The 16244-nt window shown below is 45.0% G+C and overlaps 1 protein-coding gene across 1 annotated transcript in view; it reads right to left on the reverse strand.

The window, feature by feature from the left end:
• vps50 (VPS50 EARP/GARPII complex subunit) overlaps positions 1-16244 on the reverse strand; it is a 234499-nt gene that overhangs the window by 12867 nt on the left and 205388 nt on the right. Inside the window, exon 23 of the mRNA XM_038797578.1 lies at positions 5361-5509. Coding sequence (XP_038653506.1) covers positions 5361-5509 — 149 coding nt within the window. The remainder of the gene's footprint in view (positions 1-5360; positions 5510-16244) is intronic.

The raw sequence follows: 16244 nt of genomic DNA on the forward strand, positions 1-16244 counted from the left end.
ATCTATGGACATGGACACCGAGATCTCTCTGTTCGTCCACACTACCAAGAATCTTAGCATTAGCCCAGTACTCTGCCTTTCTGTTATTCCTTCCAAAATGAATCACCTCACACTTTTCTGCATTAAACTCCATTTGCCACCTGTCAGCCCAGCTCTGCAGCTTATCTATGTCCCTCTGTAACTTGTAACATCCTTCTGCACTGTCCACATCTCCACCGACTTTAGTGTCATTCTCAAATTTACTCACCCATCCTTCTACGCCCGCCTCCAGGTCATTTATAAAAATGACAAACAGCAACGGCCCCAAAACAGATCCTTGTGGCACACCACTAGTAACTGGACACCAGTCAGAGCATTTCCCATCAACCACCACTCTTTGTCTTCTATCAGCTACCAATTTCTGATCCAAACTGCTAAATCACCCCGAATCCCATGCCTCTATTTTCTGCAATAGCCTACCGTGGGGAACCTTATCAAACGCTTTACTGAAATCCATATACACCACATCAACTGCTTTACCCTCATCCACCTGTTTGGTCACCTTCTCGAAGAACTCAATGAGGTTTGTGAGGCACGACCTATCCTTCACAAAACCATGTTGACTATCTCTAATCAAATTATTCCTTTCCAGATGATTATACATCCTATCTCTTATAAACCTTTCCAAGACTTTTCCCACAACAGAAGTAAGGCTCACTGGTCTATAGTTACCGAGGTTGCCTCTACTCCCCTTCTTGTACAAGGGGACAACATTTGCTATACTCCAGTCCTCTGGCACTATTCCTGTAGACAAAGATGACTTAAAGATCAAAGCCAAAGGCTCAGCAATCTCCTCCCTAGCTTCCCAGAGAATCCTAGGATAAATCCCATCCGGCCCAGAGGACTTATCTATTTTCACACTTTCCAGAATCGCTAACACCTCCTCCTTATGAACCTCAAGCCCTTCTAGTCTAGTAGCCTGTATCTCAGTATTCTCCTCGACAACTTTGTCTTTTTCCTGTGTGAATACTGATGAAAAATACTCATTTAGCACCTCTCCTATCTCCTCGGACTCTACGCACCACTTCCCACTACTGTCCTTGACTGGCCCTACTCTTACCTTAGTCATTCTTTTATTCCCGACATACCTATAGACAGCTTTAGGGTTATCCTTGATCCTACCTGTCAAAGGCTTCTCATGTCCTCGCTTGGCTCTTCTTAGCTCTCTCTTTAGAGCCTTCCTAGCTGACTTGTAACTCTCAAGCGACCCAACTGAACCATCACGTCTCATCTTCACATAAGCCTCCTTCTTCCTCTTGACAAGTGATTCAACTGCTTTAGTAACCCATGGTTCCCTCACTCGACCACTTCCTCCCTGCCTAACAGGTACATACTTATCAAGGACACGCAGTAGCTGTTCCTTGAACATGCTCCACATTTCCATTGTGTCCATCCCCTGCAGTTTTCCTCTCCAGGCGATGCGTCCTAAGTCTTGCCTCATCGCATCATAATTGCCTTTCCCCCAGCAATATCTCTTGCCCTGCGGTTTCTACCTATCCCTTTCCATCGCTAAAGTAAATGTGATGGAATTGTGGTCACTATCACCAAAATGCTCACCTACCTCCAAATCTAACACCTGTCCTGGTTCATTACCCAGTACCAAATCCAATACGGCCTCGCCTCTTGTTGGCCTATCTACATACTGCATCAGGAAACCCTCCTGCACACATTGGACAAAAACGGATCCGTCTAAAGTACTCAAACTATAGTGTTTCCAGTCAATATTTGGAAAGTTAAAGTCCCCCATAACAACTACCCTGTTATTTTCGCTCCTATCCAGAATCATCTTTGCAATCCTTTCCTCTACATCTCTGGAACTTTTCGGAGGCCTATAGAAAAGCCCTAACAGGGTGACCTCTCCTTTCCTGTTTCTTAACTCAGCCCATACTACCTCTGTATTCGAGTCCTCATCAAATGTCCTCTCAGCCACCGTAATACTGTCCTCGACTAACAATGCCACTCTTACCACCTTCCCTGAACTTACTGAAATATCTAAACCCCGGCACCTGCAACAACCATTCCTCGCCCTGCTCTATCCATGTCTCCGAAATAGCCACAACATCGAAGTCCCAGGTACTAACCCATGCCGCAAGCTCACCCACCTTATTCCGGATGCTCCTGGCATTGAAGTAGACGCACTTTAGACCACCTTCCTTCCTGCCGGTTCACTCCTGCAACTTTGAAACCATACTCATGACCTCACTACTCTCAGCTTCTTGTGTACTGGAGCTACAATTCAGGTTCCCAACCCCCTGTTGAACTAGTTTAAACCCCCCCGAAGAGCATTAGCAAACCTCCCCCCGAGGATATTAGTACCCCTCTGGTCCGGGTGTAGACCATCCCATTTGTAGAGGTCCCACCTACCCCAGAATGAGCCCGAATTGTCCAGGAATCTGAAAACCTCCCCCCTGCATCATCCCTGCAGCCTCGTGTTCAACTGCTCTCTCTCCCTATTCCTCGTCTCGCTAGCACGTGGCACGGGTAACAACCCAGAGATAATAACTCTGTTTGTTCTAGCTCTAAGTTTCCACCCTAGCTCCCTGAATTCCTGCCTTACATCCCTATCACTTTTCCTACCTATGTCGTTGGTACATATGTGGACCACGACTTGGGGCGGCTCCCCCTCCCCCTTAAGGATCCCGAAAACACGATCTGAGACATCGCAGACCCTGGCACCTGGGAGGCAACACACCAACCGCGAGTCTCTCCCGTTCCCACAGAATCTCCTATCTATCCCCCGAACTATGGAGTCTCCAATGACTAATGTTCTACTCCTTTCCCCCCTTCCCTTCTGAGCAACAGGGACAGACTCTGTGCCATGGCTGTACCCCATGGCTGATCCCTGGTAAGTCGTCCCCCCAACAGCATCCAAAGCGGTCAACCTGTTACTAAGGGGAACGACCACAGAGGATCCCTGTACTGACTGCTTACCCCCAGCTCCTCTCACCGTCACCCATCTATCTTTATTCTTTGGCGTAACTACCTCCCTGAAGCTTCTATCTATGACCCCCTCTGCCTTCCGAATGATCCGAAGTTCATCCAGCTCCAGTTCCCTAAAACGGTTTTTGAGGAGCTGGAGTTGGGTGCACTTCCCACAGATTAAATCAGCAGGGACACTGATGGCGTCCCTCGCCTCAAACGTTCTACAGGAGGAGCATTGTACTGCCTTCCCTGACATCACCTCTAGATTTAAAAAAGCAAGAAAAGGAAAGGAAGAGCTTACCCGATATTCCCTCAAACCCTGCTCCCGCTGAAAGGTAAGCAAATTTAAAGGCAATCACTCACCTTCACGACAGGCCCCTGCTCCCGCTACCCAACGACCGTGGTTTATTTTTTGGTTAGAGCAGGAGGGAGGAAGGGAAACACTGACGAAGTGTATCGGGTTTAATTGTCACTTGACAACAGCCCCTCCACAAACCACCTTCAAATTAGGCTGACTGCACTGCACGTATGCAAATTTCCCCGGAACAGCCAATCAGTAGCTCTGCTCTGCTGCCCTCTGCTGGATGCTTTCCTTCACTCGAACTCCTCTGGTCTCTTTCGCAGGTACACCTTCAAATTAGGCTGACCGCACTGCCGTATGCAAATTTCCCCGGAACAGCCAATCAGTAGCTCTGCTCTGCTGCCCTCTGCTGGATGCTTGCCTTCACTCGAACTCCTCGGGTCTCTTTCACAGGTACACCTTCAAATTAGGCTGACCGCACTGCACGAATGCAAATTTCCCCGGAACAGCCAATCAGTAGCTCTGCTCTGCTGCCCTCTGCTGGATGCTTTCCTTCACTCGAACTCCTCTGGTCTCTTTCGCACGTACACCTTCAAATTAGGCTGACCGCACTGCACGTATGCAAATTTCCCCGGAACAGCCAATCAGTAGCTCTGCTCTGCTGCCCTCTGCTGGATGCTTTCCTTCACTCGAACTCCTCGGGTCTCTTTCGCAGGTACACCTTCAAATTAGGCTGACCGCACTGCACGAATGCAAATTTCCCCAGAACAGCCAATCAGTAGCTCTGCTCTGCTGTCCTCTGCTGGATGCTTGCCTTCACTCGAATTCCTCGGGTCACTTTCGCAGGTACACCTTCAAATTAGGCTGACCGCACTGCCGTATGCAAATGTCCCCGGAACAGCCAATCAGTAGCTCTGCTCTGCTGCCCTCTGCAGATGTTCATTTCTACTTCAACGCTGATGATACGACCGTAGTGGGTTGGATCTTAAACAACGGCTAGTCAGAGTACAGGAGGGAGATAAGAACCTAGTGGCATCATGCAATGACAACAATCTCTCCCTCAATGCCAGTAAAACTAAAGGGCTGGTCATCGACTTCAGGAAGTGAACGTATGCACCCCTTTACAGATGCACCATATAAAGCATCCGATCTGGCTGCATCACAGCCTGGTATGGCAACTGCTCGGCCCAAGATTGTAAGAAACTACAGAGTCATGAACATAGCCCAGACAATCACGTGAACCCGGCTCCCATCCATTGACTTTGTCTATACCTCCTGCAGCATAATCAAAGACCCCTCGCACCCGGGTTATTCACTCTTTCAACCTCTTCCATCAGGCAGAAGACACAGAAGTCTGAGAACACGTGCTAACAGATTCAAAAACACCTCCTTCTCACTGTTACCAGACACCTGAATGACCCTCTTATGTACTGAGCTGATCTCTCTACGCATCTTCCCTACTGTTGTAGCACTATACTCTGTATGCTTCACCCGATGTCTATGTCCATGTATTTACATTTTGTATTTATCGCATGTCCTATGTTTTTCATGTATGGAACAATCTGTCTGGGCCGTACACAGAACAATACTTTTCATTGTACCTCGGTACTTGTGATAATAAATCTAAATCTAAAGTTTATTTAATTTAGTGATCATTTTCAAAGTGTTCATATTCATGATTACAATTTTCCACAACTAATTAAAAAAGTGAAACCAGAGCAGTATTGGAAATAGTCCTAAAAGCATCTTCCTCAGTAGATATATTTCTACCACAAGTTGTTGATGAATCAGTGCAAAGTTTGTTTTTAAAAGCACAGCTGCTTGTAAAGGAGGTACAGAATACAGAAAGGCGTGGGGAATGAGCAAGAAATAAACAAAATTATGTGGTTCATTAAGGGAAAATCACAGGCAGATTTGATAACCACCCAACTGATGTGTTTCAGTGGTAAATATCCAATGATTCTACAAGATCAAAATACCATTTGATGGTAAATAGCTAGCATATTATTTGAAACGTCAGGATCTCTCTTACAAAGTAAGAAAATAAAAATGGCGCAAACTGTTTTTAAATATTGGTCAAATTTGCCAAGCAACTTACAAAGATTCTGTAGCCACTACCCTTTCTGCAAGGCCATACAATGTCGCAATAGAATTTAAAACAACGAGGTGACTCAAGTGTGGGCTTGGAACCTTTTCTTTCCTCTCTTCTGTTGCTGTCAAGGGCCCAGTGGTTTCAGGTGGTGCCTCCTACGGAAAGATCAAGTTGCATAGTTAGGAATACAACAGCATTCATTTATATGGTGGCTTATTACATGAAAATAAAGGCTTTGGACAAACAAAGTTGGACACTGAAAAAAATGAGAAAGATTTGGGGGCAGTAGTGAGAAGAGGAGAGAAGACCAAAAGCACGATTGAAGCGAATAACATGTGCATGCTTTTGGAATAGAAATGGTGCTAGCAAGATGCAGTATTATTATTTTGAGAGACAATTCTAGAAAGTAGGATAGACAGATCTGGCAACATTTTATGCTTACTTGATAGCGAATTAGATGGTAAGGTCAGAGGCCTATGGCTAGAGTTCACTTAATGTAACGAAGCAAGATCATGGAAGAACTTGAAGATGAAGATTAGGATTTGGAAGATGACTTACTGGGTAAGAGAGCAGCAAGTACAACCCAGCAATGATGGGATGGCAGGTTTGTGGAAAGGGACCTGGTGCACAAAATTCTAGATGAATTGAAATTTATTAAATATGGAAGACATGAGGACAACCTCTAATGTAAAAATAGAGAGAGTCAGTGTTATGTGGTGTTGATATACTCTTTTAAGAGTGAGGCTTTTGTGACTCATTTCTTGGGCTTTCCCAGAATACATAAAGTATCCAGACTAACCTTTATTGAAATATGTGGTTGCAGCACAGAGTACCCTGTGGCAGGTGGGGCAGGGAGGGATGGGTGCAAACAGCCTTATTTATGCTCGGCATCTCACAATGGTAACAATGCTCAGAATAGCAGGGGGCATGCATGCACACATGCGAGTGACAGAGAACGAGAACAAACCAAAAGCAAATGTCCTAGTTCACAGTGGTACGAGATGTCAATGTTTCAAGGTGCACCTGTACTACTGTCCTTTATTCTTTAATTTGTATAATTTAATCCCATTTGCTATTCATTTTATAGGAAGGTATTTCCCAGATAAAGCTTATTGCATACTCTTGGAGACGTCTGCAACTTATTTCGACTACTCTGTGGAAACTAAGTCATTGAGTATGTTTAAAGCAGAGACTGACAGATTTCTAAATACCAAAGACAAAGAGATATGGGGCTAGTGTAGGGAAAAGGCATTGAAGTGGATGATCAACCATGATCATATTGAATGGCGCTGCAGTTTCGATGGCTGAAGGGCCGACAAATGCTCCTATGCTCCTATTATGTCAATGAAATAATAACTAAAATTCTGAATATACACAATTCCTCATATCCCACATATAAGGACTCTACTGCATTCTGAAAATGAAATGAAAATTGCTTATTGTCACGAGTAGGCTTCAATGAAGTTACTGTGAAAAGCCCCTAGTCGCCACATTCCGGCGCCTGTCCGGGGAGGCTGAAACGGGAATCGAACCGTGCTGCTGGCCTGCTTGGTCTGCTTTAAAAGCCAGCGATTTAGCTCAGTGAGTTCTGAGTTTATTGGTCCCTGTTGCATCTGTTTGAATGATGAATGATGAATAAGTGCATTTCTAATAGGTCTTTTTTCAAGGGCCCTTGACCATTCTGTTCTATTTCATGATTCCTGCTCTCACCCCTTCCCCCCCCAGAACCACAATAGGGTGTCCTTTGTCCACCCCATCAGCAGCTGCATTCAATGGACCATCCTTCACCATTTCTACCACCTTCACCCTGATACCACCACTAAAACATCTTCTCCTCCCTTTTCAGCATTCTGAACGGACTATTTCCTTGGTGATAACTGGTTCACTCCTCAATCCCCCTCAACATCTCCTCCTCTATCCCATTGCACCTTTGCATGCCAACACGGGTGATGCAACATTTACCTCGTCTTTTCTCACCATTAAGGCACAAAACACTCCTTCCAGGTGAAACAGTGATTTATTTCTATTTCTTTCAATTTATTTATAAATATTTTAATATAAATTTTCAGTTTACAAACAAAATATTCAACCCGATTCATACAATATACAAGAAAATCCCCATTGCCAACCTGTCCCCACAATTTGAAAAAAATTATTTTGTTAATTTTCCAGAATAACATCAATACAGCTATTTATGTACAACAGTAACATTATTCCAACCTTTTCATCCACCCCCAAGAAACCCAAGAGAAACAACCAATTCCCAATGCCCTCCCTGCCCCCTAACACCTGATGGTGACCAACTCTCTGAAAAATAAAATAAACAGGTAGAATCCTTCAGCCGACCCTCTCATAGGTACCTGATTTTTTTCCAAGTGCAAATATTCCATCAGGTTGCTGAGCCAAGCTGCTGCACTGGGCAGGGCGGAGGACTTCCAGCCAAACAAGATTCACCTATGAGCCATCAAGGCAAGAACCTGCCTTCGCCCCTGTCTGGCAAGTTTGAGATCCCAAAAATCACCACCAATGGACATGACTCCAAGTCAACACCAAGAATGCCTGACATGTTGCTGAAGGTGACCCAAACATTCACGAGACCAAGGCAGGACCAGAACATGTGTGTGTGAGATGGGCAGGGGTTCCAGAGCACCGCTCACACCTATCCCTGACATCTGTAAAAACCTCACTCATTTGGGCCCTGGTCAAATGCACCACCTTGAATTCTATCCTGCTGAGCATAGCACACAAACAGGTAGAGTTGACTCCTTATAGAGCCTCACTCGACTCCCCATCTTCATATTGCTGGCACAGTTCCTCCTCCCATTTTCCTTTTATTTTGTCCAACAGGACCTGAATTTCTTTCAATTTAGTATCGTGTATTTGTTGCTCATGATGTAGTCTCCTCTACACTGGGGAGCCCAACAAAGAATGGGTGACCACTTTGCGGAACTTTCTGTTCAGTCCACAATCATAAGTCCGGAACAACAAGTCATCCAATTATAATTCTACAACTTGTGTCCATTCTGACCCATAGGTTCTTGGCCCCTTGCGGTATTCCAATATAGTTAACGCAAGCTTGAGGAAGAGCACCTTTTGACTAAGCACTTTACATCCCAATTCAAAGTTAGTGAACTTGAGGCCTATGGGATGAATAAAGAAATAGCTGCATATGTGAAATTAACTAAGGGCAGGAAGCAGAGAAGAGTTACGAGCAATTGTTTTCAGATTAGAAATCAATGTTGGTATTACTGCTCTTTTGGTGGAGTAATGATCAGAACTTAGATACATAGGGCATAATACCTTTACAGCCTTTCAGTACTCTAACAGCCTACTGGTCTCAACACGGAGTTCAATAAGTTCAGACTGTAACCGCTTCCCCATTTTGTTTGTTTTCTCTCTTGCGTTTTCTTTATTTCTGCTGCTTTTGGGAGGCAACTATTCAAGATCCTGCCATTTACATTTCCTCGAGACACATTTTAGTTATCACATTTCCAGTCCCTTTGGTCTTGCACCATGGAACATTTTATTGTTTAATCTCTCTTGCCTGCCACAGAATCACAGGCTGTCTCATTTATTCTTCTTCCCACCCTGCCCCTTTTCATTTGCTCAAACCTATTATTAGCCTAAACCATCCGAGTTCTCATGAAAGCTCATAAGACCATAAGACATAGGAGCAGAATTAGGCCACTCGGCCATCCAGTCTGCTCCGCCATTCAATCATGGCGGATACTTTTCTCATCACCATTCTCCTGCCTTCTCCCCATAACCCCTGATCCCCTTGCTAATCAAGAACCTATCTTAAAGCCACTCAGCAATTTGGTCTCCACAGCTTCCTGCGGCAAAGAGTTCCACAGATTCACCACCCTCGAGCTGAAGAAATTCCTCCTCATCTCTGTTTGAAAGGATCATCCCTTTAGTCTGAGATTGTGTCCTCTGCTTCTAATTTTCCTACAAGTGGAAACAACCTCTCCACGTCCACTCCATCCAGGACTCGCAGTATCCTGTAAGTTTCAATAAGATCCCCCCTCATCCTTCTAAACTCCATCGAGTACAGACCCAGAGTCCTCAACTGTTCCTCATACGACAAGCACTTAATTCCAGGGATCGTTCTTGTGGACCTCTTCTGGATCCTCATAGACCCGAAATGTTAATTCTCTTTCTGTCTTCACATTATTTCTAATATTTTCTCTTTTTATTTCAGCTTTCTCACATTATTTGGCCTAATTGTAGACGTACTTTGCTATTTTTCTGAACTGGATATTTCTCCAATCATTTTTAAAACAACAATATTTTTATTCAAACAACACTTTAATAATAATAAACACAATAGTAATAAAACCAATCCCAATCCCACCTCATTCCCAAAATGAATCCACCCAGTCCCTCTCCCCCCCCCATAAAGAAAACAAAACCTGAAGGCAACTATAAAAAAAAACCTCCCTCCATAACAGCTAATGGTAACTAGTTCCATGGATGAAAGGCCTCATGTAGATCTCTTCCACCAACCCACTCATGGTATACTTAATCTTCTCTAGATGCAAAAAATCCATCAGGTCCTCCAACCAAGCAGAGGCCTTAGGCAGCACCGTGGTCGCTCTCCTCTCCCCTCCCCCCCACAAGCAGAACCCGTCTCCGGGCTATTAGCGAGGTGAAGGCTAGAACATCTACCTTCGTCCCATCTACAGAACCGGCGAGTCCGATGTTCTAAAAATGGCTACCAACAATCAGGGCTCCAGCCGAATGCCCAAAATCCTTGACACTGTATCAAAAAATGAGACCTAGAAAATAATAAACTTGGGGTAAGATCAAAACATGTGCATATGATTCGCCGGCCCCCTCGAGCACCACTCACATCTATCCTCCATGCCAAGAAGAACCCACTCATATGCCCCCTCGTCAGGTGTGCCCTGTACACCACCTTGAATTGGATCAGGCTTAACCTGGCATATGACGATTTGAAGTTGATCCTGTGAAGAGCATCACTCCACTTCTCCCCTCAAAGACCAAACCCAGCTCATCCTCCCACTTCCTCTTTACCTCTTCTAACGATGCCTGCTCAGTGAACATCTGCCCATAAACATCCAAAATTCTACCCTTCCCCAACTCGGCCAAGGACAGAACCCTGTTCAATAGCGAAGGAGCCTGTACCAGGAGAAATGAAGGAAGCTCTGTGAGCAAAACAAATCACGCAATTAAATCCATTCCCTCTCGGAACTTCTCTAACAACCCATCTCAACCGGAGAATCTATCTTCCAGAAACATGTCCCCAAACCTCTCCAAACCCTCCCTCTCCCATAAATCTAAGCCAGACAACATGAATCTATGGTTCCTGCAAAATCGGAGCGAACAGATATGGAGCCCATTTTAAAATGGTGCCGAAACTGATTCCAAACACTCAAAACTTATCACCACTGGACTAGAAGAGAATCTAGCAGGGGAAAAGGGAGCGGCGCTGTAGCCAGGGCCCTCAGATTCGACCCAATGCACAAAACCTCCTTCATCTGGCTCCATATAGAGTTTGGACCCTCGAACCATACCTTATTAATATTTGCCACCCAGTAATATTATAACAGACTGCCAACACCCCCACTTGCCTATCCCTCTGCAAGAACATCCTACAAGCCAGAGGAGTCTTACTAGCTCAAACAAAAGTGGAAATCAATTTGTTGACCCTGCAAAAGAAAGCCTTGGGAAGAACGACTGGGAGACACAGGAAAAAAAAAACCTCGGGAGAATATTCATCTTCACCACCTGTAGGATCCTGCTAGGGTCAGAGGAAGGACATCCCACATTTTCAAATTCGTCTTCATCCCATACATTAGACTAGAAAAGTTATGTTTATGTAGCGTGCCCTAGTCATGGGCCACCCGTATTACCCAGATATCGGAAGCTGCTCTTGGCCAGCCAAAACAGCAGCCTCCCCAGATCAGCTTCCCACCCTGGGGGTTCACCGGAAAAAAAAATCACTCTTACTCAGATTTAGCTTGTACCCTGAAAAGGAGCCAAACTTCCTGAGCAGCTCCATCATCTACCCCACATTGGCGAGAGGTTCTGTAATGCATAGTAACCGATCGCCCGCATACGAGGACACCTATGCTCCCTCCCACCATGCTCTATCCCCCCCACCTGGTAGATAACCTCAATTCAATGGCCAACAGCTTGATTGCTAAGGCAAACAAAAGCGGAGACAATGGGCACCCTGTTCAGCTGGAAATAACCCGAGGTCAGGACATTAGTACATACTAATGTATGGATGGGGACCCTGTACAAAAGGATCTTAAAGAGGTACTCCCACTCAACCCTATCGAACATCGTCTCCGCGTCCATTTTCTAAGGAAGTCGACAACACAATATTTGATAATCTCCTAATATTGGCAAGCTGCCAATCCTAAACAAAATCAGTCTGCTCCTCCGAAATCACCCAGGAAGGCAGGGCTCCAGTCACATTGCCAACATCTTAGCATCAGCGCTTAACAATGAAATAGGCCCATACGACCCACCTGCCATGGTTCTTTGTCCTTCTTCAAAATCAAGGAAATCGACACCTGCGTCAGCAACCCCCCCCCCCCCCCCTCCGACATAGAATCATTAAATGTGTCCAGCAGAAGTGGCACCAACTCTCCAGAAAACTGTTGTAAAATTGAATGGGGAACCCATCTAGACTTTGTGCTTTCCCCGACTGCATTAACCAAATGCAACTCATGATCTCTTCCAGCCCTTTCGGCGTCTCAAAATTCTGCCTCCTCTCCGACAGGAAGGTCAACCCTTTAATATTGTCTAATTGATGAGCCCTCCACCAGAGGCTCTGACACATGCACCCCAAGGAAGAAAGCCTCAAATACCTCATTAACTTTCTCTTGGACAGAACCTATCCCACCACCCGAGTCCCTGATCTGCACGATCTCCTAAGAGGCTGTCTGCCGCCTCAGCTGCTGAGCCAACAGATGACCGGCCTTCCCCCCCCATACTCATAGAAAGTCCCCCTCGGGTGATGAAGCTGGGTCACCGCCTTACCTGTTACAACAACGCAAAATCAATTTGAAACTTCTTTCTGTTTGCCAATAACTCCAGCATCGGGCAATCGAGTACTCGCGATCTACCTCGAGAACGGAGTCCACCAGTCTCTGCCTCTCCATCTTCTCAAATTTATCCCAATACATCTTTAAAGAGATGAGCTACCCCCCCCCCCCCCCCCCTCCCACACCGCCTTCAGAGCCTCCCAGAGCATGGATGGCAAGACTGCCTCATTCCTGCTGAACTCAGCATACTCTCCAGTAGCAGAGGATACCCGTTCACAGAATCTCTTATCCGGTAGCAATGTATCCAGTCTCCACGGGGTCTCCAAGAGTGGCCTGGCTCCAACATCAGGTCCACAAAATGCAGATCATGATCTAATATAACGATCGCCGAGTGACCCATCCCCTCCCCCCACTACAAAGAAGTCAATTCAGGAGTAGATCCGATGGACATGAGAAAAAAAGCCTCCTTATCACCCAGAAATTTAAATTTCCATAGGTCTGCTCCTCCCCATCTGTTGCATGAACATTAATCCACTAATAACTCTTTGCCATCCCTGATGGACTCCGAGACTTGGGACTCGGTCTGTACAACCTAGGATCCAAAACATACAATTATGTGATGAGAATCAAGATGTGGGATAGACACCAGCACCTTATTAATGAATGCCATGCCATCCCAGTTCGGTGTATACACATTGACTAACACCACCAGCATGCCCGTGAGTGACCCATTGATGGTTATGTACCTCCCACTTAAGTCTGCCAATATACCACCCTCAGAAAAAGTCACCCTCTTATTATTCAGCACAGCTGCCCCCCCCCCCCCCCCCCCAATCAAAACACGAGTGATATACCTGTCCCACACATCCCCTTCCATAACCTAGTTTGATCTTTAATTCTCAAATGGGTCTCCTGAAAAAAAAAACACACCTGCCTTCATACTTCTCAAGTGCGCAAATACCAGGGACCTTTTTATTGGGCCATTTAACTCCATTACATTCCAGGTTATCAACTGTATCTGGCCCTCCCCCCAGACCCAGGATCAGCCATATTCTCCCTGAGAAGCAATCCAGCAGTGCCTCAAACTGCACAGGCTCCACTCAAGATGGCTGCCACATCCCCATTAAGTCCGTCCAAAAACAAAGGAATCATCACCGTCAGCAATTGATTCCTCCAATCATAAGGCAATTGCAATTCAACAGGTAAATGGTGACATGTATTATGCCATTGATTGACAGGAATAACATTGCAAATGGCAGCATGGTCCAGTAATTCATGACAATCTTTTAAATTCTAAAGCTGGAACAACCAAGCCTTCTTTTCCATTCTCTTTTAGTATTATGCAGCGTAACAGGAGAAATGTAATAACATGACCTGTTTCAGTGTAAAATTGTACATTTTCTTCAGAAAATCCTGAATACATATTTTACAGGAAGTCCTGAATAATGTGATGAGGTGTTTAGAAGATGGTACTGTCCTTATATTATCGTGCATCAGGTTAGAATACTTTGGCTGGCAATTCCACTCCCATCGGAAAATATCACAAGTGCAAAGTCCCATTTTACGTTGGTGTGAAAGCACAACACAATTTTCCCCTCCCACATCAGTGATGGGCCACGTTTTCCCACGTTCAAAGTCAGGGTCATTATAATGAATGCACATCTCATCATCAAGCATGTGTGCCGGAATCATCCCCCCTCATCAAAACATCCAACCACGGTGGCGTGATGGCAGAAGGGCATGAAGCACGACTGGTCTACAAAGGCAAGCACCTGGAGAGCAGACCTCCTAGAGGAGCTCATAAGAACATAAGAGCTAGGAGCAGAAGTAGACCGTCCGACCCTTCGAGCCTGCGACGCCATTCTATAAGATCATGGCTGATCTTTTCGTGGTCTCAGAACCACTTACCCGCATTCTCGCCATATCCCGTAATTCCTTTATTTTTCAAAAAAACATCTACCCTATCTTTAAATATATTCAATGAAGTAGCGTCTACTACTCCTTTCGGTAGGGAATTCCATACTTTAACCACCCTCTGAGTGAAGAAGTTCCTCCTTGATTTAGTCCTAAATCTGCTCCCATAATCTTGAGGCTACTTTCCTACTTTCACCTACCAGTGGAAACATCCTTTTTACTTCTATCTTATCCATTCTCTTCAAAATTTTATGTTTCTATTAGATCCCCCCTCAACCTTCTGAATTCCAGTGAATATAATCCCAATCTACTCAGCCTCTCCTCATACGATAACCCCCACAACTCTGTAATCAGCCTAGTGAACCTCCTCTGCATCCCCTCTAGTGCCAGCACATCCTTTCTCAAGTGTGGAGACCAAAACTGCACACAGTACTCCAGGTGTGGCCTCACCAGCACCTAGTACAACTGCAACATTACCTCTCTACTTTTAAACTCAATCCCCTTCGCAATGAAGGACAAAATTCCATTTGCCTTCCTAATTACTTGTTGCACCTGCAGACCATCCTTCTGTGACTCATGCACAAGTACACCCAGGTCCCTCTGCATAGCAGCATGCTGTAGGTTTTTACCTTTTACGTAATAATCCGTTCTACTGTTACTCCTACCAAAATGCATGACTTCACACATTGACATTATACTCCATCTGCCAGACCTTTGCCCACTCACTCAATGTGTCAATGTTGCTCTGTAAGGTTTTACAGTCCTCAGTACACTTTGCTCTGCCACACACCTTCGTGTCATCTGCAAACTCGGATACGTTACACGTCTATATAAATTGTAAATAATTGTGGTCCCAAACGGATCCCTGAGGCACACCACTCGTCACTGATTGCCAGCCAGAATAGCACTCATTTATTCCCACTCTTTGTTTCCTGTTAGACAACCAATCCTCTATCCATGCTAGTACTCTACCCTTAACACCATGCATCCTTATCTTATTCAGCAGCCTCTTGTGTGGTACCTTGTCAAAGGCCTTTTGGAAATCTAGGTACACCACATCCACTGGGTCCCCTTTGTCTACCTTGCTCGAAATGTCTTTATAGAATTCCAAGAGATCCGTCAAGCATGACCTGCCCTTCATGAATCCATGCTGCGTCCGTTCAATGGGACAATTTCTATCGAGGTGCCCTCCTATCTCTTTCTTGATAATAGACTCAAGCATCTTCCCCACGACAGAGGTTAAGCTAACCGGTCTATAATTCCCCATCTTTTGTCTACTTCCCTTTTTAAATAGTGGCGTCACATTTGCTGTTTTCCAATCCTCTGGGACTGCCCCAGTGTTCAGCGAATTTTGGAAAATTACCGCCAGTGCATCTGCTATTACTCCAGCCATCTCTTTCAGTACACTGGGATGCATTCCATCAGGGCCAGGAGACTTATCTATCCTGAGCTCCATTAGCTTGCCCAACACTTGCTCTTTTGTGATAGTAATGGTTTCCAGGTCCTCACCTACCTTCTTCTCTCGGTCAATTGTTGCCATGTTATTAGGGTCCTCCACTGTGAAGACCGATACAAAATATTTGTTCAATGCCTCCGCCATTTAATCATATCCCATAACTAAATGACCACTCTCATCCTCTAACGGACCAATGTTTACTTTAGCCACTCTTTTAGTTTTATATAATTATAAAAACTTTTGCTATCTGTCCTTATATTCTGTGCCAGTTTTTTTTCGTGTTCTATCTTACTTTTCTTTATGGCTCTTTTCGTGGCTTTCTGCTGACCTTTAACGTTTTCCCAATCTTCTAGTTTCCCGCTGATCTTGGCCACTTTGTAAGCCTTCTCTTTCAATTTGACAGCCTCATGTATCTCCTTAGACACCCATGGTAGATTACCTCTTTTCTTACAATTCTTCCTTCTCACTGGAATTTACTTTTGTTGAGCACTATGAAAGATT

The sequence above is a fragment of the Scyliorhinus canicula genome, chromosome 5 (genome assembly GCF_902713615.1).
Source record: "Scyliorhinus canicula chromosome 5, sScyCan1.1, whole genome shotgun sequence".
Taxonomy (NCBI): domain Eukaryota; kingdom Metazoa; phylum Chordata; class Chondrichthyes; order Carcharhiniformes; family Scyliorhinidae; genus Scyliorhinus; species Scyliorhinus canicula.